The sequence below is a fragment of the Belonocnema kinseyi genome, chromosome 5 (genome assembly GCF_010883055.1).
Source record: "Belonocnema kinseyi isolate 2016_QV_RU_SX_M_011 chromosome 5, B_treatae_v1, whole genome shotgun sequence".
NCBI classification, from domain to species: Eukaryota; Metazoa; Arthropoda; class Insecta; order Hymenoptera; family Cynipidae; genus Belonocnema; species Belonocnema kinseyi.
In genome coordinates, this window is record NC_046661.1 from 139,150,038 (window position 1) to 139,174,094 (window position 24,057).

The 24,057-nt window shown below is 31.1% G+C and overlaps 1 protein-coding gene across 1 annotated transcript in view; it reads left to right on the forward strand.

The window, feature by feature from the left end:
• The window catches only part of LOC117173089 (lipase 1-like), a 39,056-nt gene extending 22,284 nt beyond the window's left edge, over window positions 1-16,772 (forward strand). Inside the window, exons 4-8 of the mRNA XM_033361473.1 lie at window positions 8,350-8,596; window positions 13,748-13,900; window positions 13,976-14,063; window positions 15,859-16,001; window positions 16,548-16,772. Coding sequence (XP_033217364.1) covers window positions 8,350-8,596; window positions 13,748-13,900; window positions 13,976-14,063; window positions 15,859-16,001; window positions 16,548-16,691 — 775 coding nt within the window. The 3' untranslated portion in view covers window positions 16,692-16,772. The remainder of the gene's footprint in view (window positions 1-8,349; window positions 8,597-13,747; window positions 13,901-13,975; window positions 14,064-15,858; window positions 16,002-16,547) is intronic.
• Window positions 16,773-24,057: the final 7,285 nt, after the last annotated feature.

Here is a 24,057-nt window from a genome sequence, read left to right on the forward strand (position 1 = left end):
CCATTCCTTCGAAACAGGAATCCCAAGTACACAAACTCTTTCACCTCCTGCACCGCTTTTCCCTTCCACTTCCACTCTCCTCCCTTGCCACTCCCACCTCCTTTCCTGAACACCATAACCTTCGACTTGTCCGCATGAAACTCTATCCTATTTTTGTCTAAATATCTTCTCAATCTTTTCATCATCTCCTTTAACGCATCCTCGCTCTTTGCTAGCAGCACTATGTCATCTGCATATGCGAGTGACCATATTCTGACTCCTCTCCCCCTCACTCCTCCTACCATACCGTCCGCTAGCTTACTTTCGATCTCCGTGATCAAAATGGCAAAAAGCGTTGGGCTAAGTGGGCACCCTTGCCTGAACACCCTATCCATCCAGAATCCCTAAGAGATTCCCTTCCCTCCTCTCACTCTATCTTTCGTCTCCTCGGTTACATCCCTTACCCTCTCGATCAGGTCACTCTTCACTTCCTTCTCTTCCCTATCTCCTTTCTTATACAGTGGTATGATCAACCCCTCCCTCCCCCCTCTTGGGAATCCCTCCCACCTCTATACTTTTTTCACTATCCCCTTCAGCCTCTGCCTTACCTCTTGTGTGCCGAATAGCTATTCTTTATTCTCTACTCCGTCCTTCCATGCTACCTTTGATTTTTTCAACTTCCTCATCTGTTTCTCTATCTCCTCGACATTCAGCTCCTTTTCATCTACCTCCCTCGTTCTTCAACTTCCTTCGTCTCTCTTCCGCATATCTGACACCTGAAAGGCATCCTTAAAAAATTTACTCCAATTCTCGTACCCTATCTTCTCACTTATCATCACCCTACGTTTCGTAAACTTATTAATCATCCTTCACACGTCCCCTTCTGTATTAACACTTATCAACTCCTCTTCTAGCTCTTTTTCCTTTTCCTGCTCCTTCTTACACATCGCCCTAAACTCCTTCCTCATTTCTACGTACTCTCCCCTTTTTGCGGTTCCTTCCTTCCACTTCCTGTACTTCTTTTTCACCTTTATCTTCATCATTTTACATTCCCTATTCGACCACGGCTTCACCATTCCTTTTCCTTCTTCCTAAATACCTTCTTTTTAATACAACCATTCACTTTCTCTTTTAGATCCTCCCACATCTCGTCCACAAACTGCCCCTCAAAGCTCAAGTTGCTTAACTGCTCCTGATACCTCTCTATCGCCTCTCTCGTCCATGACACCCTCGCCCCTAACGACCCTTCTCCCCACCCAACCTTTCTCCGTCCTCCCCCTGTATCTACGAATTTAATGGCTGATGGTCTGATTCCACTCTCTCTTCCACTGCGAATTTCTCTATATCCTTCCACCATTGCATATTCATAATCACATAGTCTATCAAAGATACACCCATCTTACTCACATACGTGTATTTACCCTCTTCGTCCACTTTAACCATACCATTCGCCACTACCCAACCTCTGCCGATCACAAATCCGTGATTAGATTTGCAATTCAGTGCTCCCAGGGCGGGGTAGGGGGCAGAAAATGGGGTATATTTATGGACGTTTCTGAAAATCGCTTCTTTAACACTTCTTCGGGAGTTTATAAGAACGCTGATCATGAATCCGAGGTCAATTCACCTAAATTAGCTATTAATTGTGAATTCGACTACGGATTTGTGATTAGAGACCATGAAACCTACGGAATCGTGTTTTCAGCGATTTCCGGAGACATTGACACATTGAGATAAAGGTTTCCTCTTTTTGAAACTTAAGAGGGGAAATAAACCTACTGTCACAAGGTCAGATGTTAACAAAAGCCTGTTGAAATAATCATTGTTCATTGTTGTGTAGGACAATTTTCTTGTGTGATGAAGGTGGTCTGCCCTTACAAACTTGGTTCGACTTTCATCAATAAATATTTCCTAGGGCATGTATAGGCAAAAAAGCCGACTGCTTCTTTTTGTACACACCCTACGACTCATTCTATCGAAGATTCACTCATGACATCTCGTAACATGTTTTTATAATTCAATGCAAAGTTGAGGTTTTTTGACTTCCATAAGAATTTCGTAGTATATATTTGGGCGTCTTGAAGCAGCAGTCAATGGTCTACATAAAACTTTAGCTCTAACACCTTCACCTTCATGATATTACGAAGGAGTAAGATATGGTTGGTGTTTGCTGCCTTGCATATTTACGTGTTGAAAAATTCACAATTACACACCAATAACGACTGTCATAAATTCGACTCATTTCCGCCCTTTTAGAGGTGCATTCCGCTAGCATCTCCACAATGGAATTTCAGTATTTTATTTATGCCATAAATTGGGGCTTCTTTTGGGACCGATGCCAATTTTCGGGATATTTTATTTTTCTCAAAAAAAAAACAACTTTTAGGTGGAGGCGCTGACCGCTAGCACCTCCAGTACAAAAAAATTGAAAAAATCAACAGCGCTAGACTTTTGGGGTTTTTTGGGCTGTTCAAAAATGCAACAATTAAATTTGAAATAGCAAACCCTTTCTTCTGAAAACTACCCTTAAAATTAAATAAGCCCCTAAACTGAATGTAAGCATATCAGAATTTTGGCCTTTTTTGGGCTCTTCTTGGGCACCAATGACGATTTTTGAGATCTTTTATTTTTCTTAAGAAACCATACTTTTAGGTGGAGGTGCTGACCGCTAGCACCTCCACTACAGAAAAGTTGAAAAATTGAAAAAATCCACAGCGCCAGAATTTTGGGCTTTTTTGGGCTATTTAAGAATGCAGAAATTAAATTTGAAAAAACAACTCCTGTCATCTAAAACCTACCTTTAAAATTAAATATGCACCTAAGCAAAATGTAAGCATATCAGAAATATGGGCTTTTTTGGGTTTTTCTTCGGCACCAATACCGATTTTTAGACTCTTGTTTTTCTCCAAATAACGGACTTTTCGGTTGGAGGTGCTGTCCGCCAACACTTCCACTAGAGCAAATTAAAAAATCAACAGTGCCAGAATTTTGGCCCTTTTTGGGCAATCAAAATGCGCAAAAAATTATTTTTCAAGAACAACCCCTTCCTCCTCAAAATTATCAAAAAATAACTCACACACCCATCCAAAATTTAGAAATATCCGAATTTCATCCGGAACCCCTAAAAAAATATGAAAAAAATAGCTAAAACAAAAGTGTGTAATAAGTGCGAAAAAACCTATACCGCAGGTCTGATCTAATTTTATGCTCACCAAATATATATGTATCAAAAGTCAATAATTTTTGTTGGTTACCAAATCCTGCTCGGCTGCCTTCAGCAAAAAAAACAAAATAAAAGAAGCAAAAAAGAAGTTCAGCGAAAAAATAAAACAATTACGAATGAGTAAAACAAACACTTTCCCAAAAAAGTTGTTCACATCTACATCTCCAAGGTAAAATTAAACAACATTTATACCTGCGGTATAGGTTTTTTCGCACTTATTGCATACTTTTGTTTTAGCTATTTTTTCCATATTGTTTAGGGGTTCAGGATAAAATTCAGATATTCTCAAATTTTGGCTAGGTGCGTGAGTTATTTTTTGGAAATTTTGAGGAGGCAGGGATTGTTCTTCAAAAATAATTTTTTGCACATTTTGATAGCCCGAAATGGGCTAAAATTCTGGCGGTGTTGATTTTTTTAATTTGCTCTAGTGGAAGTGATGGCGGACAGCTCCTCCAACCGAAAAGTCGGTTATTTGGAGAAAAATAAGAGAGCCAAAAAATCGGTATTGGTGCCGAAGAAGAACCCTAAAAGCCCAAAATTCTAGCGCTGTGGACTTTTTAAATTTTTCAAATTTTCTGAACTGGAGGTGCTAGCGGTCAGCATCTCCACCTTAAAGTCCGGTTTCTTGATAAAAATAGGAGAGCCCAAGATCGTCATTGGTGCCTGAGAAGAGCCCAAAAAAGCGCAAAACTCTGATATGCTTACATTCAGTTAAGGGGCTTATTTAATTTTAAGGGTAGTTTTCAGAAGAAAGGGGTGTTTTTAAAAATTTAATTTTAGTATTTTTGAAAAGCCCAAAAAAGCCCAAAATTCTGGCGCTGTGGATTTTTTCAAGTTTTCAAATTATCTGGACTGGAGGTGCTAGCGATCTGCACCTCCACCTGAAAATCCGGTTTTTGGAGAAGTTTTTAGAAGAAAGAAGTTGTTTTTCCAAATTAATTTTTGCATTTTTGAAGATCCCATAAGTTTTTTTTTAGAAATGCTCAGCAATTAACTTTTAAGAGAATTGAGGTTTGATTTTTAAAAATTTTTTTGACAGAGCAAAAATATATAAACAAATATAGTGACAAAATTGACCATTTTAGCTTTATGAATTGTTATCTCAAGAAAAAATACAGATAGAAACTCACTATTAGCCGGAATTATAGCACATACATTCATAGAACATAATTAATTTTAATAATATTTCACCTAATTATTATAAACAATTTTTATAAACAAATTCTTATTAATGTTTGTTAATTATAGAAAAATCGTTTATTTTACGTTGTCTTTAGAGCCATTCATATGCTTGAAGCTTCATCAAACATAAACAATATAGATTGTTTATAACAATTTAGTCAAACAAGTCTCCTAATCGGCCGTTTTCTCGTAGAAAAAAATGTTTTTTTCTTTAATAATTATTAGAGTGACATTTATTGCGGTGACTAACCAACGAAATTAAATAAAGAATAATTTATATGATTGTTATAAACAATTTTTTCAACAAAACTATGATTTATTTTTATTACATGCAAAAAGGACGGTTTTTCACTGCAATTATCCGTCAATAAACTAACGGTGATTCCAAAATTGGGTATGGGACATTAAATAATAATTTGCGTAATTGTTAATAACAATTTTAAAACAATGCGTGACAATTTGCAGTTGGTCGTAGAAAAAAGGTATTTTTTCTTCAGTAATTTTTGTGATAATCTTATTTGTGTTATTGAATCAATGAAAAAATTGATACTTATAATAATAATAAGATTATTATAAAAACTTAAAATAAATAAATTACGATTCAGAACTCGAATCATTTTTAGATTCGAATTGTTCTATTAGTTCATCGAGTTCTTGATCAAGTTCAACTTCAACTTTTTCCCATTCAGACTTCAAGGATGCAATGAAAAGATCTGAGGAATCAAGGAGTTTGTGAATTAGGGCGTGCATAGTATGCAACCGAGAGATTTTTTCGTGTGTTAAACTGTCGAATGTACTTGATATCCCTGTTCCTGGATTCAGAAGCTTCTTCGGAATACATGCCAATTAGCAGCATTAAAATTCATCATAACTTTTTCCCCATGTAGCAGTATTTTATGAACTGAAGAAGGTATGTAGTACCATGGATATAAGCTCACATACAGTTTTGCTGTCCTAAAAGAATACTCGTTGAAAAAGAGAGGAGGAATTTTTCTGCTACTAACTAACATTTTTAGCATGTTTCTAAATATTGTAATGAGTTCTTTATTTACTCCAGTTATTTCTGACACTTGATCAACATTCGAGAAAAACCTACGAGACGCATTCCCACAATTAGAGTTGCGAGATCCTTGACTTGGTTGATAAATTATTAACTCCATCTTCTTTTAAAATTCGTTGCAAATTCTTTTCTTAGCTTCTTTCATCGTTTCTTTATCCTCTTTCTTGCATATACTGCATTTGAAGATTTTTAACTGATAAGCAATATGTAGCATACACTCCATGAACCTAATCCAGGCATGCAAAGTAGAAGGACCAAATTCTAAGCTGGATACAATTTCTTTCTTCTGCTTTATTCGCTCCAGATCATTCATTTGTGATGGTGTCGCTTTGCAAATGTAGCAAGTAGAAGATGATGGAGTATCAGTGAGAGATGTACAAACTTATCCATCCAACATAGTTAGCTTCATTTCTGTTGTCACTATATACACACCATTATTCGTAGTAATTGTTGTGGGTCTAAGCTTCTGAACTGTCTTAATATTTTTGATTTCCGATTTCGTTAATTCCTTTGTTTCCTTTGCATATTTAATCATGGTAGGTATACAACGTTTTGGCGAGGAACTATGAGGATTTATCCGAACTGTTTGTCTCGTGTGCTTTACCCTCAACCATATTGGCACCATTGATGCTGTGAAAAAAGAGTCATCGGTCAAATCGTTGTTATTGAATTTCTGATTGTATTTTGCATCAGTTAATAGTCCATCGATGCCATATTTAATTTCAAAGTCCAAATAAGTGATCTTCAATCTATTCTCCGAAACCGGAAGGCATAAATTCGAATCTTCAAAAAGACGTTGAATAGTGTGATCAATAAGAGACTGAATTTCAACCATGGATCCTTCTTCCGATATTAGAATAATTGAAGGGTAACAATCTTTTTTAATCTCTAATATATTCACTTAAAAAGGATAAATGTCAGCCCTTCTTTCTTTGGCCTGCAAGTGAATAGTATTATATTGATACTTTGATAGTCTGACCTGTTGCATTAAAGCTAAAGCTTCTTCTGAAAAGTATGGCATATATGATTCAAAGTCAGATTTACCTGAAACGTTTAAATTTTCAGTATCGTCAGAATTCAAAAGAACGACTATAGCATTTGCAATTTTTTTCTTCCACTCTTTTATAAACTTCGCAAAAATGCATCCTGTATCTCAGCAGCCGTAAAACTCACTTCAGTGAACATTAATTTTCGTCTCTTTGTCGCAGCAGAAGCATCTTCGAATTTTGTATCCGAACTTTTTCTTCCTACTTTTGATTTTATCCCAGAAAAAGTAACAACGAATTCAGTTTTTACACACTTTTCGAATTTTTCTGAAATATAGGTAAAAAATACAAATTCAAATTATTAGCTACTATTTCTAGATGCCCAGGGTCAAGATTGTACTCAGTTTGCATGGAACTTAACAAACCTTGCACATCAGTACTCTCATTGGCAATAAGAAAATCACAAAGGTCCTTCTTACCTACCTTGAGAGTATCCATTTTTTATTAGAAATAATACAAACAATTGAAATGTACAAACCTGCAGAAGATATTTTAAAATGACGCCAAAAGCAAATCATATAAAGATAATTACAACACAGCCTCTCTCAGTTATATAAACGAAAATTATGATTTCTCTTGCGAGAGCGCATGCGAGAGATACCCACCTAGCGGTGAACCTGGAGCTGTACTTTTCAGTTGAGAGTCATTATACTAATTTATTCATTTAATTATCATTGATTACTACTTACTTGGTTGATGTAATTCTTTTAAGCACAAATTTGAAAAACGTCTCACATTCATATTTTAAAAATGAACAAACTTTTTAAATCTTATTTTCGTTTCTTCGTTTTATTTTTTGGAAAATTATTCTTCACAAAGAAACCAACGCAAAAATCAAACAATAATATATAAAAATATAAAAAGAATAATTCTTTTGACTTCATGAATATTTTTATTTTTTAATTCAATTATCTAGTAGTCATCTGGATATTATCAGGACGCCATATTTTATCTCATCTTAATGTTCTGTGTCACCGTATGATGGCGCCCTTGCTTCTTCATATTTTACCATTGAGTTGGCAGAGCGTGATTGTGAGATCAAATTAAACGTATAATTCTTTGTTGACTTTTTAATACAAAAAGCATTTTAAAAATCCATAGAAATGGTTTTTTCCCTATATCCTAAAAAATGAGGGGGGGGGGGGGGGGATTTTTCAACTACAGATTCGGATTAAGCGTCGAAAAATACGTAGGAAAAAGATGGTCTGGTCAAAATTACAGGCAACTTTCTTTTTGTAAGCCTGTGTTATTTTAAATAAAAAAGACAAAGTTGTCATCAAAATAGTATAAATCTATTTATTTAACATGACGCATATTGCGTCGAAGGCACTCTTAGCCATTTTTTACGCAATATGCATTATTAATTGCAAATTGGTCTCACTCGATTAAAACATGTCCCAATTTGTAAATAAGATTAATAATTGTTTTAAAAAGTTTTTTTTTCTATTCATCACAAACATTGAAACTTAATTTCCTTAATTGAAAATTAAACCTTTTATGTTGAAAATTGTTGTTTCTTTTAGATAAAAATTAATTTTCTTACTGAGAATTGATCTGTTTCAATTCTAGGGGAAAGTTGATCATTTTCAGTTTGAAATTCAAACCTTTTGTTGAAAATTTATCTTTTTAAGTTCAAAATTTAACTTTGTAGTACAAAAGGAATCTTTTTCGACATCAAATTATGTTTCTTGTTTGAAATACAACTATTTGGTTTAAATTTCATCTATCTTGTTAAAAATTGAACAATTTTGTTACGAAATTACCCTTTTTGATTAAAAATTTGCGTAAAACTAGTTTAATTTTTAATCTAAATTTTTATTAAAATATATTTATGTAATAATTATTAAATTTACCTTTAGTTGGCATGAAATGGGAATGTATGATATACCAGCAGCGATAGATTTCATTTTGGAAATAACTGGAAGAAGTCAACTATATTATGTATGTCATTCTCAAGGATGTACGAGCGCATATATCATGGGAGCTTTGAAACCTGAATATAATCAAAAACTTCGTTTCTCAGTACACATGGGACCTGTTGCATTTTTGGGAAACATCCGAGGCATTGCACGAATTTTTGGACCTATAGTTGCAATTTTTTTGAAAGTGAATACAGCATTCATTAAACAACGCGCGAAAAAAATTCTTGCCCACTAGACGAGACAAACATTTTTATAAGTTTTTTGGGTCGCTGATTCCGAATCCGGGAATAGTTTAAAGCGTTAAATTGATTTTTGCTCCTAACTTCAAGAAAGTGAACAAAACGTTTTAGCTTTCATCGCTTTTTCAGGTTAGAAGCGAAATGTGACCTGACTGTATCAAATCAACCTTGGATTCGAGTTTAGTGACTCAAAAAACGTATAAAAATATTTATCTCGTTTGGCGGAAGACTTTTTTCAGCCACAATGCGCATGCGTTGCACCAGAAGCCTCATTGGATGTTGACCGGTCGTTTATTTGAAATGTTTAAATATGAAGATCACTTTTTTTACCATATTTAATAATTATAATGCAAAAAAAAAAAGACAAAATCTTTCAAATTTACATTGGTAAAAAACGAATTTCGTAATTTAAAAACAGCGCGCCATTTACATCTAATAAGACTGCCGATTTGACGCATGCGGAATATAGTCAAGGAACATTGGGATCCTCTACGTAGAGTTGAGACACTACTTCCCGCTGTTTTGATTGGCTACGCTTGAACTGGAACTAGAAGTGATGGAAAGTGCGCGAATTTCAGAACGAATTTTACAATAAATTTACATATTTGAGAAATATTAAAATGAGGATGAGGATCACATGGAATATTAATATATCAAAATTGTGTCAAATATACGAAAATAGAAATATTTAGATAAAAAGGCCCAGTTTGAGTTTGAAAGCTACTTTTTTAAGTTGAGAATTAAGGTATTTTAATGAAAGTTAGTTTTTCCAGTATAAAATTAATTTCGTTGGTTAAAAATCATAATATTTTGTAAAAACTTCATTTTTCGGGTTTGAAATTAACTTTTTTTGTTTAAATTTAATTATTTGACGTTTAATTAAAAAAATATCTTTTATAGTTTAAAATTTAACTATTTATTGACAAATTGACGTATTTTGTCCCAGTTTATTTTTTGTAGAAAACTAACGTTCGTTTTTTTCTTGGGTAGAAGATTCATTATTTTTTTTTAAAAAGTATGTCTTTGTCTGAAAATTGATTTATTTTGTTGAGCATTGTTTCAAACTTTCCCATGTTCGATATCAAATGTATAATTTTTAGATTCTAGTATTTTGTTAAAAATTCTTATGAATATTTAGTTCAAAATGCGTCTTTTTGGTGAAACATTAACATTAATTCTTGATTAAAAATGTATTTCTTTGCTTTAAAAGTAAGCTATTTCGTGGACAAATGCACATAAAGAACTGGGGTTAAAGAAAGATGCAGGTAATCATTAATTCAGGGTAATTGATAAGTGGGTAAAGTATACTTCCTATTACCCTGTAGAAGGGTAATGTACAGGCAAAGTGTCACATGCTGACTTTATATTTAAAAAAGCGGCTATAAATATGAAATAATGATATACTTACACCTACAAAATGCTCTAGAAAGAAGATACCGGACATTAATCATCAAATTGATGGCCAAATTGCCGAGTCAGATCACTTTATTCGCTAAAATAATATTGACAGCAGGCACAGTGTTTAAAAGTCACCATGGTCTATAAAGATAATAGGTGCGTTGAGAAAAAAACAACGTAAAGTTTCGGCTTGGGATTTTCCAAATGTGACTGTCACGGTGGAAACTTTTCTTTAAGTCTCTAATAATAAATTATTTTCCATTAAACAACAGGAATTTTTTCAGGTCAATGATTGATTAGAAATCTTGAGATAATGGTCAGGTACATACTTGTACCAAAATTAAAACCTGACCTATTCTATAGACGCTTCCATAGAATAGGTCAGTCCATAGATGAGATCAGTTTTCCTTTCCTTTCTATTTCCTCTTGCACTTCTGATGGGAATTTATGACTTTTAACAATATTTTTATTGTTAAAGTTCTTTACTCATATAACTATATTCATAAATAAAAAAATATTAGGAAAGTTTCATGGTAAAATTATGAAAATTTTGTATTTTGAACTAACTAAACTTCAATGTACAGACAATTTATAAAAAGAAGATTCAGTTATATTTGAATATGAATTTCTCTGATATGCAAAGTCGTGATTTCCATTTATTTTTAGGTTATGTTAACCCATCTGTCATCAGCGTCAACCTAAAGACACACATCAATGAATAATTAAAATTTGAGGCTATGCTAACTTCCTATCGTACTCCTAAATTCTGAAAGCATTTATCCACTTATTATATTTTCAATCCAAGAAAACAATCGAAGTTTATTTAATCTCAAACTAAACTTTCGATGCTGTTTCGAAGTCGAAAATCAAGCGAACCTCTTTTTCTATGTCAACACATTAGAAAAAGAGGTCCTTTGGATTTTTGACTTTCGTCGCGGTATCGCAGTTCCAATGCTGGCCAGTTCTCTACTGTATCAGCCATGATAACCTTCCTGGGGCGGGATTATGATGCCCTACTCGAATTTAAAGGACCAAATCTTTCTTTTCGTCACATGAATTTAGACAAAGATGCTTAATCGATTCTAAACGATCAATTGCAAGAATCTCTTTATAATTTGTAAGTCAATGGAGAGGAGCAATATTCAATAATCGAAAATTCCTCACGACTTTTCGATTGTTTTCACACTATCTCTCTCTTTCTAGTATGTAATATAAAAAAGAGACAGCGCGACAACCTAGCGGGCGAATTTCTTATATCTCTTTAGGTTGACGCTGATTACATATAGGTTAACATCACCTAAAAATAAATAGTAATTACGACTGCGCGTATCAGAGGTATCCGCGTTCATAGATCACTGACTCTATTTTTTATAAATTGGCGGTAAATTTGAGTTTGGGCTATGCTAAATACAAAAGTTTCATAATCTAATCGCAAAATTTTCCTAATATTTTTTTATAAGTACATTTATATGAGTAAACAATAATAACAATAAGAATATTGTTAAAAATCATAAATTTCCCATCCAAAGTGAAAAAGGATATAGAAAGAAAAGGAAAAATGACCTGTCCTTTTCTATGGAAGCATCCATTATAAATATGAACCTGTCCATCATCCAAAGATTTCTAATTAACCAAGCACATGCAAAGATTCCTGTAGTTAAATGGAAAACAATTTATTATTAGAAATTTAACGAAAAGTTTCTACTGGGACAATCATCTTCGGAAATTCCCAAGCCGAAACTTAATGTTGTTTTTTACTCAACATACCTACTAAGTTTAAAGACCATAATGACTTTGAATTACTATGTCTTCTGTTAAAATTATTTTGGCGAATAAAGTATTCTGAGTTGACAATTTGGCCATAAATTTAATAATTATTGACTGGCATCATCGTCTTGGAGTACTTCGTAGTTGTAATTATGCCATAATTCAATATTAATAGTCGGTTCTTTAAATATAAAGTCCTTGAACCAATTATCCCTTACCCTGAACGACATAACCCATACTCTACCCGACTTTACCCCAAATTAATGATTACCTACCAGACTTTTTACCCCCAATTTTAAACTATTTTGTGGTAAATTCTTTATTTGTTTGTTGAAAATAATTTCCATGACTTGTAGAAAAAAATAATGTTTGAGGTTGAGAATTCATCTTTCTGTTTAAAGATTCGTCCTTTCTAACCAAAAAATTATTCTCCTGAATTTATTCGATTTTTGCTTCAAAAATAATATTTTTTAGTTAGAAATTTATCCTTGAGGTCGGAAATTCATTTTTATGATTAGAAATTTAACTCTTTGGTTAAAAATTCATTTTTTTTTTTGGGAGAGCGCTAATAATTTTCGTTGCAAATAAATCATTTCGTTAAAGATTTACATACTTTGTTTAAGATTCTACCTTTTTGGCAGAAAATTAATCTCTTTGATCGCAAATTCACCTATTTGTTAAAAGTGGAACTATTTTGTTTAAAATTCGTCATTATAGGTTGAAAATTAATTTTTTTACTGAAAATGTACAATTTGATTCTTTGTTCAAAATATAAAACCTTTTTAATTAAAAATTTAACTTTCTTGGTAAAAAATTAACCTGCCTGGTTGAAGTTTTATAATTTTAGTTAATTTTTTGTCGTTAACAATTCATTTTCATACCCGAAAATTCGCCTATTATATTTTTGTTTAAAAATGTATCTTTTTTAGTTAAAAATTAATGTATTGTGTTGAAAACTAGTCTTCTGTAGGAAAAAAATGTTCTTGATTGAAAACTCACCTATTTGGTAAAAAATCACTTTTTTATTCAAGATTTATAATTTTGATTGTTAGTTCAGTTTTTTGCTTGAAAATTAATCTATTTTGCTAAAAAAAATTCCAGTTGAAAATATTTATTCTTTTAACTAGAAATTTAATTTTTTTTGTAAGTTACCTTACGAGCACTTCTCCTTTCGGACAAATCGCGATGCGCAGTGACAAGTATGTGTCAGTTTGTGTCTCAAATTTACCTAGAGAGGATCTGTAGTGCACAGGACAGTCCTCTAAATTAGGCTCCTCAATTGCACTGCGCATGCGTTGCACCAGAAGCCTCATTAGATGTTGATCACGCGTCTATTTGAAATTATGTAATGAGCAGATCAATTTTCTAAAGTATATAATGATTATAAAGTACATAAAAAAATACGATGAACTATTTAAAATTTACATCGATAAAAAAGGCATTTATTCCTTTGAATCTAAAATCAATAATTTTACTGTAAAGGCTAAAATCAAATCTATAATTTACTGTCCATACTTAAACACTATTTTGTGATATGAAAATTAATGAAATTGATTCGAAAATGATGATGTATTAAAAAAAATTTATTTACACATTTGATAATTACAAAATTCGCTCATTTACATCCAATGAGACTGCCGATGCGACGCATGCTCAATATAGTTCGTGAGACAAATTGGAACTACTAGATCAGAAACACAAAAAATTCATAAATCTTCTCCACCAGACAAAAAAAAACATTTCCATACGTTTTTGGGGTTGCTGAAACCAAATTCGGGATTGGTTTGACTCTTTCAGATCGCGTTTTGTTCCTAACCTCAAAAATGTGAAACAAAGTTTGTCTCGTCTGGTGCAGAAGACTTTTTTGATGTGACTGTGTTACTATTAACTTAAATTTTGTTGAAATTAATATTACTGTTTCTAATTTTCAGCCACTTATTGAAAAAACGGGTCATTTCGAAATCTCAGGTAATGCCCTAGTTACAACTATATTCAGGCAAATAATTTTGCACCCACCATGGTTTGACATCGTTTTCGGTGCAATTTATGCATTTACCGGACCGGGTATATTATCTAACAACGAAGTAACAACTTTTCAAATGCCTAAGTTTTATGTGTTTGATATTCAACATTAAAAATAATTTATTACAAATTTTTAGGGACCAGTGAATGATACTCTTCCATATACGATAACAGGAGCTTCTACTAAACTGGTTCTACATTACGCACAAGGAGTTCTTAATCCATGTATGTAGAAAATTATAATTAGGATAAATAAAATTATTAGAATGATGAATCATCTCATAACATGCACCTTTTCACCGAACTAATTTTTCAAACCAAAAAAATGAAAATTCGATATGATTTAGCTTTTTTTTAATTTTGAACGGTCCGCAAGTTTAGAGCCCCCCCCCCACCCTATTTATATTAGACAAAAAAGAGTCTACTTTAGATTTCTCTAGTACTAGAGAGATAGCTTTTCCTTTAAGCTACGTAACTTAAGGGAAAAGTACTTAAGTCATTTTATTAGTATAAATTTTATAACGAACACTTGCATTTTCAAGCTAAAATAGATCATTTTTGAACTAAAAAATGGAATTTTGATTCAATTTTGACAGAAGAATTTTTTACACGACATTTGAGTTATCAATAAAATAGTTAATACTTTAAAAAACAGTTAAATTTTTAAGCCAATAGTTAAATTTTAAGTTAAAACAATTAATTTTAACTAAAAAATAATATTAAATAAAAAAAAATAATTTTGAAAAAAGAAGTTCATTTTCCAACCAATATGTTCAATTTTCAACATCAAATTTAATAGCTGATAATAAAAAAATAATATAATTTTAAATCAAAGACAGTTAAATTCAAATTTTAAAAAATACCAAACAGTTACATTCTTAACAGAAACTAATTTTCTAAAGAGAAATAAAATATTTTTAAAAATACATACATTTTTTAACTAAAGAGTTAATTTTTCATTCAAAAGAACAATTTTCTACCCAAAAGTGGAATTAAAAATAAAGCATGAACTTTCAATCAAATAATTAAATTTTCCACCCAAGAAATAATTTTTTTATTTAAAGACTAAGCCTGAAAATGAAAAAAATTTTGGTTGAAAAGGACTCTTTTTGGCTTAAAAGAACACCAATTTGTTAAAAAATTACACTTCTTTTTATGAAAATTAACTTTTTGGTTGAAAAAAGAATTTTTAAATTGAAAATAGACGTATTTGGTTAAAAATTCGTCTTTTTGGTAGGACCTTAATTTTTGTGGTGAATAATTCATCTTTTTAGTTGCAAAATAGATTATTTAGTCAAAGTTTCTTTTTGTCTTAAAAATTCAATTACTCTGTTCAGAATTTATTTGTCATGATTCACCTGTTTCCTTTAAAATGAAGTTTATTTTCTTGAAATTTTGTTATTTTAAAAATATTAATTTGATTATTTTTATCCTCTCTTTTACCATTTTTTAATCAATTCCTCCTGGTCCCCTGTTTTTCAGAATTTTCTGGTTTTTGATTGAAAATTAAATTCTTTTGTTCAGAATTTCTCTTAAATGCTGGGAAATTAATCGTTATGGTTAAAAGATTATTTATTCTAAATTCGACATTTTTAATTGAAAATTGATTTTTTATCATTGAAAATTAAAATTTTTAGTAAAAAGTGTTTTTTCCCTGTTTAAAAATAAAAGTTTAAATTGTTTCTTGAAACTTCATTTTTATTCTTTAAAAGTTCATCTATTTGATTGTTTTGGAAACTTTTTGACAATTCATAAGATTTAGACATTGCAAAATTAAATAAATATTTTTTAAAAATGTTTTTTATAGGAAAACGTGAAACAAGTAGGAAAAAATTTGGTTTTCCTCAAAAATGAGTTCCACGATTTTCAATTATTTTCTTCAAATAGAAAGGAAAATCTCACAGATTAAAATCTTATCCTATTTTAATTTTTTTTTAATTAGTTATACAATTTTTTTATTTAAATAACTGTGATAAATATATAACGAATTATAAAATTAATGATAATTTATTTATTTAAGATACTTTTCGACAATACGACTACGGTAGTGTGCAAAATCTAAAAATATATAATTCAGTAGAGCCTCCAAGTTATCCATTAGAAAAGGTTACAACGCCCATAGCACTTATTGAGGGCACAAACGATTTTTGTGCAACCAAACGGGTAAGTTTTTTTTATTTTACTTCAAAGTCGACAGATTCAACAAAATATTTATTATTTAAATGAATTTGTATTATTAGTTGCTTAAGGGAAAGTAACCTTCCGGCAATTTGAAGTTCTGTGGTTCTATTCCCAGTGGAGCGAAAGAAGATATTTTTTTAGAAAAATTTAAAAAATTTAAATCTGTAGTCTGAAAAGAAGTTATGAATTTCCATAATTATCTCAACATGGATTCTTTTTTCGATCTCTCCAGTAGCTTAAGGGGAAAGCACATCATCGGAAATTGAAATTAATGTGGTTCGATTCCCGGCGAAACGAAGGAGATCTTTTTCAGAAAAAAATTATTAAAATTGGTTTAAGTGAATAGCTATCAAGTGTGAAAGGACTTAAAAAATTTAAAAAAGGATTCTTCTTTCGATCTCTCTGGTAGCTTCAGGGAAAGCCACTTGACCGATAATCAGAAGTTCTGTGGTTCAATTCCCAGAACAACGAAAAAGATCTTTTTTCAGAGAAAATGTAATTAAAAAATTTAATTTTTTTATATTTTAGGATCTGGATTACTTAGTAAAAAAACTGCCAAATGTTGTTGGTAGGTTCGAGTATCCACTTAACCATGTCGAATTTGCATACCATATAAATTTGAAAAAACTTGGGTATAATAAAATTGTGGAGTTGTTACAGCAATACAAATAGGCAGCATTATAAAGGATGAGAAATAAAATAATTTTACGTTCAAACAAGGTCATTAATTAAATAATTGATTAATTAAATTAATCTTACGCTTGTGAGAGTTTGATAAATTTAGTTTGAAAACAAAGTGTGAATAAATTTTAATATTAGAAAAATATTGTATATTTATTTATTTCTAATTATCCCTAGGTGTCCCTAATATTTCTTAAATTCAGATCGTTTTTCAAATATATGCATTTCCTCACAAAATTTATAATTCTTTTAGACAATGAGCATTTTATATTTTTAGGAATATTGCTGATCTTTTTTTTCTTTCTTGTTGTTTAATTTTCAATTATGCTACGAAACCAGGCCTATGCATCGCCCATGTATGTGTATGTGGTAGTTATTATTTTAGCATACGGAGGGGTATTGTAGTTCTAATAAATCCAATAGATTGCGCTCCGATCAGCCAGGCCTGTCTTTGCATCGTTATGTATAGCAAAAATATTAAAATTCATTAAAAACTTGATACTTTTTATAAATATGAAAGGAAGAACAAAGTTTGTAGTAACAATAAAAGCATCTGTTATTAGTAGTCCAAAAAATTCATGAAATCGTCTAATTTAATATTATCAAAATTGAATAGAAAGATGAGAATTGAAAAACAGTTTGAATTGTATTAATATTTTTCTATTATTCATTTTTCTAATATAATTAATTAATTTTATAAACAAATGTAACTTTTGCAAATTTCAAACATTTATTGATAATATTACTTTACTAATAATAATAGTTATAATAATATTTAAACATTAATAATTAGCTTTATATCGTACTTTTTCATTTTAATTTATCTATACATTTCCGCTTTCTAAAAAAAAATCTTATCGTAGCAAAATTTAAGTTCTCAATATTTTAGTAATTTTTAAAGTGAAAATAATAATTGTTTTTTATTATAGGACAGTGAGTTTTGGTAAAGTTATACAATTTCCCTTGGCACAAGCAATTTTTGACATTGAACGGGAATTTAAAAAAAAATTTACAGTGGGATTTAGAAGAAAGGAAATTAAAAATTCTCTGTGGCAAGTCAAAACTCGTCACAATTTAAAAGTTTCTTTTTTCGAAATTAGAAAAAAACATGCTTCAAATAATTTTTTAGAGCAATAGTAGTATTTTGAAAAGATAATAAATCTAAATTATAATATAATTTTAAAAATATTTTTCATTAAGAATTAACCTTTTTTCTTGAAAACGCAACTACTTGCTGTTAAAAGCTGAACTCTTGTGTTGAAAATTAATTTTATTGTTGGAACATTCATAATATTATATGAAAATTCTTTAGGTTTTAAAAGTATAAATAGTTTCTTTAAAATTACTTTTTGACTGAATAATTAACTATTTCAGTTGAAATTATAACTATTTTGGGTGGAAAATTGATCTTTTCTAGTTCAAAGTTCAACAATTTGGATGTAAATTTGTCTTTCTGCAATGAAAATTAATTTCTTTCGCTAAAAATTCACGTATGCTGTTTAAAAATCGACTTTTTTGTAGAAAATCAGTTTTTTCTTTGGAAGATATTCTTCTTATTTAAAAATTTTTCTCTTTGTTAAAAAATTCAAGTATTTCAGTTAAATATTCATCATTTTAGGTTAAAATTAATTTTTTGGGTTAGAAATAAATTTATTTGGTTACAAAAAGGAACTCATCTGTTAAAAATGATTTTTTTTTTAATTTAAGATTCATTATTTTGATTAAAAATTAATTTCTTGGGTTGAAAAATGAGCTATTTGCTGTTATATAAAATTTTATCGGTGTCTGTCTGTCTGTCACTTTTGAAGAATTTCTCTAATAGAGTCGGTATTTGATACACTTCTGAAGGTCCCCAAAATAAGGGCTAAGTTCGTTAATCAGATATTTCGAACCAAAATTAAAAAATTGAGTGCATTTTCAAAATTTTCAAATTTTTGTTTTTAAGATTTTAGAAATTGTTGTTAAAGTTTCTCATAGATGGGTAAAAGACTTGCAAATTATCCAAATAAAACTTTTGATTTTAATGAAAATTAGAAAAGTTATATACTTTTCAAAAATTTGAAAATCTTCAAAAAATAGAAAACATTTTTTTCATAGATCCAAAAGTTTTCACTAGATACCAAATATATTTTAAAACTATTTTAGCCGAATTTTTCGATCAGCCCACATTTTTTAAAATTAGAGCCTGTATAAACTAACACAAGAGCGCGAAGCGCGATTATGGCAATAAGAATGTAATTGTCAAGGTTGTAGGTGCTTTGAGAACCTTCCTTAATGTCAAATTAAAAAAAAAAAAATCATTATCGAGCGCGGAAAGCGAGATAAATATATTATCGAGCGCGGAGCGCGAGAATGAATAGTGGCGCGCCCTAGGCGCGGTCAAAATAGCCGAACTTTCCGAAGAGAAATTTTATTTCTTTACCAACTCCCTTTTATAAAATGAAAACGATAATTATTTTTACTTATATGCCTTGCAGCGGTAGATAATGTAAAAATTAATTTAATTCCCGGTAATTTCCCGGTTTTACTCGGTCTTTCCCGGTTTCCTGACCAAGTCTCCACCCTGATTGTAAATAAATTATGTGCGTAAATATATATTTTTAGAGAGCGGAAATGTTTAGACGAATTAATAACAAAGTATATTATAAGGCATATTATAAATATTTAAATATTATTATTACTATTATTATAATTATTATTATTAGTCAAGTAATATAATCAATTAATGTTTGAAATTTGCAACGAATACTATTGTTTAGAAAATTAATTCATTTCATTAGAAAAATAAACAATAGAAGAATCTGAATACAATTAAACTGTTTTCAAAATACTCACCTTTATAATCAATTTTCCTAATGTTAAATTATATGTTTTCATGAATTTTTTTGGATTGCTAACTGTAGCTGCTCTTATTGTTACTGAAAACTTTATACTATCTTTAATATTCATTAAATGTATTAAGTTTTTGATGAGTTTTATTATTTTGATATACATAACAACGTAAAGACAGGCCTACCTGATCGGAGCGCCATTTTTTGGATTTATTTAAACTACGATACCCCTCCAGATGCTGAGAACAGAAAGTGTGAGGGCGATGCATAGGGCTCTACGAAACAGTACTATAATGGTGGTGTAACGGCATGCGCCGTTTTATGAACTAAAACTCCAAGGCGCTAAGACCCTTTTACCAAATGCTTTTAGAATTAGTAAATTCTCTGGCGGGAAGATAAAAAAGGGCTTTAATATGTAATTGATTATGAATGTATAGAATCAATAAATATTAAATAATTATTATTGTACACGATTTCAAGGAATACTATAAGTTTATTGCGGCTTAGGTAACCTATCTGTGAATATTTCATCCGAATTTAACTACATTAAGACTTTCATCAAATATTTTGCTTAGTTCACTGTCCAAAGTAAGTTTTGTGGTTAAGAACTTGAGATCTTGGGCTATTTTTAAAATCGTTCATGAGTCATGGCGCTAGCCAGACACCATAAAAAGAGGACCTTTGGACTTACAAACAGGAAACTGTCACTTAAAGAGATTGACGTTTTACGGTGATAAAAGTTGGAAATTGGAACCATTGTCCTTGAAATGTCACTCACTTTAATTGCCGAAATAAGTAGGAGGATCAAAGTGATCTCATTTATGATTGGTTATTCGACACTAAAAGTGAGTGACGTCAGAATTTTGATTGGTTAAAAGCTAGAAGTAGGGATAAATCCCGCCCAAAACGAGATTATAAATATAGATGCAGAGTTCAGAAAAGTTAGTCATAGTTACAAGTTTCAACTTGATTAGACCAACCTTTTCAAATCTGCCGCGTCTATCTCTAACTGCAATACATGAATATTGTTGTTTATTCTAGAATTCAAATAGAGAATATATCATCCATGAACAATTTAATATCGACGAATTATAATAAATATTCAAGTTTAATTTACAAGCTAAAATTTGTGTACCGAGCGAATCATTTTATTTCAAACCTGACCTATATTTCGCGGCTAATGGTTTCAACCATTCAACTACAGGTAACGGACCTGAACCTCCACAAATCAGTGCAGAATATTAAGGCCATGTGATGAGTGTAACAGCTGATCAAGTCAGCCCTAAGATCAATATTTTTTCACCCATATTGAAAAATAAAAGTTTAAATAACGCGGGATTTTTTGTCGGGAAATGTTAATGAATTTTAGAGGATCATTTGTGGTCTTGCAAAGAGTTGGAGGAAGAAAAAAGTTTATTTATGCAAATAATGATTATCGACGGACACATTTAGGTTTTACAGCAGAAGTTTGACTTTTAACTTTCTTTGACGGCAATCATGCAATCTGTCTTACCCACAGACCCCTAGAAGTTCGAAGTTGTCTACTTGCTGCACCAGTGCTGCTTTGACACAGCTGATACCAGACTGATACGTATGTCAGGCCAAATATGTTTATTTGCATTTCAAGTGCAACTATTAGTTTTTGCATTATTGGTGCATAATGTTCGTGAGCGATTTTTGTTGTTTTGTCCCACTTTGATAAACATAAACCTCATAACTAGCCCATTGACAACGTTGCAAATTGCTTGCAGGGTTTGACGACGGCACAGTCGGTATTTCTCCAAAAAATAAATTAAAAAAAAAACTTTTTTCACTATTTTAATTATTTAAGACCAGAGACAAATTCTTGCACGCCTTATATTTATCGTGACAAATTATTAACACGATATCTCATTCCGTGTGGACGTTAGTTGGGAAAGAAAACTTCCACTGGTATTTTCTTAAAAAAAAATTTGTTCTCAAAATTTCCACCGGAACAAAGCAGATATATGGACTTTATTACCTCCTCTTCCATTTCCCAAACTTTTAGAGCGATACCTCATTTCGTTTAGACGTAAGTTGGGAGAGAAAAATCGAAGACCAGGTTTGGTCACGTGACCCTCTCGTCACATGGCCTTAAGGGGAGAAATTCGATAGCAGAGTTTGGACGTAACAGTGGCGTCTCATGAGTCCGGAATTCCCTGTTTGGAATGAAGTCTGTATTTGGAGTGAAAAAATGGGTTGCTTTTAATAATTTTTGTTTAAAAGGATAAATTTTTTTCTTTTTCTATGATCTTTAAGGTTATAATTTGTTCACTTCTTAAGTATTCCTTAGTTAGAAAAATTTGTTGCCCCTAAAAAGGTTCGATTGTTTTCGGCTATTTATAGCGGCGATTAGACTAACAGAGTCTGTTAGTGTTCTGTTATTGGCCGCTGTCGTTATTGTTGTTGCTATTATTAGCCGCTCAGCTTATATAACATTTTGAAAAATAATTTTCTAATATTAGTCTTCACAGGTAGGTAATTCAGTTTACGAAACATAAAAAAAAAAACATTTAAAAAAATGAGAACAATAAAGGCCTCATATGTCAATGTTGTAAACGGGATTTCAAAAAGAAGAAGGCTGCAAGAGATGGAACTTTCTTCCTAGCGCCTCTCTTTTTTTCCCTAATATATCGCGATGGTGGGTACTGCGTAGGGTTCGCCTCGATTGCACATCGACTCTCTAATATCTGGCTCCCATGTTAGATGTACTGCGCTTGTGCTAGGACACTTAAGGGGAACACGATGCGACAACCCCTTGCAATAGCAATAATAAGTCGCGCCATGTTCCTCTTACGCACGGCTGGCGCAAGCGCAGTACCTTTAAGATTATGGTGCTCCAATTTTTAAATCTTGACAGCCGGAATCGAGTCTTAGCGCCGATTCTTCGATTTTCAGAATCGACTTTTTTTTAGAATCGAAGAATTGATTCTCGCCGTCGACTCCAGAAAAAAAGTTTTTAAAAAAAGCTAATAAGATTTCTAAGAGATGTGTGAGGCCTGATTTTTTAATTAGGGTTTCAATTTTTTTATAAATAAACAAATATGAGGCAAGAAATAGCTATTTTTTCTATGTAACGTTCCCGGTGCTCGTCAAGAATATTTAAAGTTGTTCCAAGATTATACAATAAATAAAAAAATTGTTTGTAATAGAATTATTTATTGAAAAAATGTTTTCTACGATTTTCCGTAATTATATGTTTTTTCAAGTTATATTGCTAGAAATTTGAATGGAAACAGTATTATATTTTTAAAAAATTCTCTTAAGAGTATAACTTTTATATTTTAAACAAATTTAATGGAAAAATGGAGTAATTAGGCACTTTTCGACATAAATATTTGTTTTTTTCTATTTCAATTTTTTCAAATTAGGAACTTTATGATTATTTTAGACAAATCCATAATTTGCTGATTAATCTTCTTATTTTTTAAACAAATGCATTAGCCGGGCATTTATTGGCAGAAAATTCGGTTTTTTAATGCCAGTATTTTTGGCTGTTAACTTCATGACAATTTTAGCAACATTCTTAATAATTTGATTAATTTTATGATTTCTTTAAACAAATTTTATAAACGAATGCATTCATCAGGCATTTGTCTACAGAAATTTTTTTTCTTTTTTCGTTGTAAACTTTTTTAATTAGGAATTTTATAATAACTTCAGCAAAATTAATAATTTTTTGATTAATTTACTGATTTTTTAAACAAATTTAACAAAACACACATTATTCAAACACCTGTGGACGGAAAAATTTGTTTTTTTCGATCTCGGTTTATTTCATTGGGAACTTCATAATGATTTCAGTAAAATTTACAATTGGTTGATAAATTTTATATTATTTTAAAAACAAATTTAATGAAGAAATGCATTGTTCGGGCATCTTTCGTTCGAAAAATTATTTTTTTTTCTATGCCAGTCTTTTCAATTTGGAACTTAATGAAAATTTCATTAACAATCATACTTAGTTGATAAATTTTATGATTTGTTAAATTTGTTTTTACAAATCATAAAATTGATCAATTTCTTATTGATGTTGCTGGATTTGTCATGAAGTTCCCAATCAAAAAGACTGACATTAAAAAAACAGAATTTTATGCCGAAAAATGCTCAAACAATGCATTTGTTTATTATTACACCATTAAGCCATTTCCCTTTCGGGGTAGGCGTGACTCACTCGGTGGGGAAAGGAGTAATGTGGGGAAGGGTTACAAAGGGTTAGGCAATTATCAGATTGATCCAGAATTCTCGTGTTATTGATGTAAATAACACGTTCGTTCCGCAAAACTGCTCCGACCCAGGTTGCTGATCAATCTCTCTAGCAATCACCCCAAGTAAAGATCCTCAAAAAGTCGTTATGTAAGGTTCCCCACTTGGGTCCATTAATAGCCAAGGTCTTTGTTTTAGGCGTCATTCACTCTACTGACACTCTTTTTATTAACTATTTGCCGCCATACTTTCCTGTCCTGACATACTTCTCTAGCTTCTTTTATGTCCATGCATTTTTT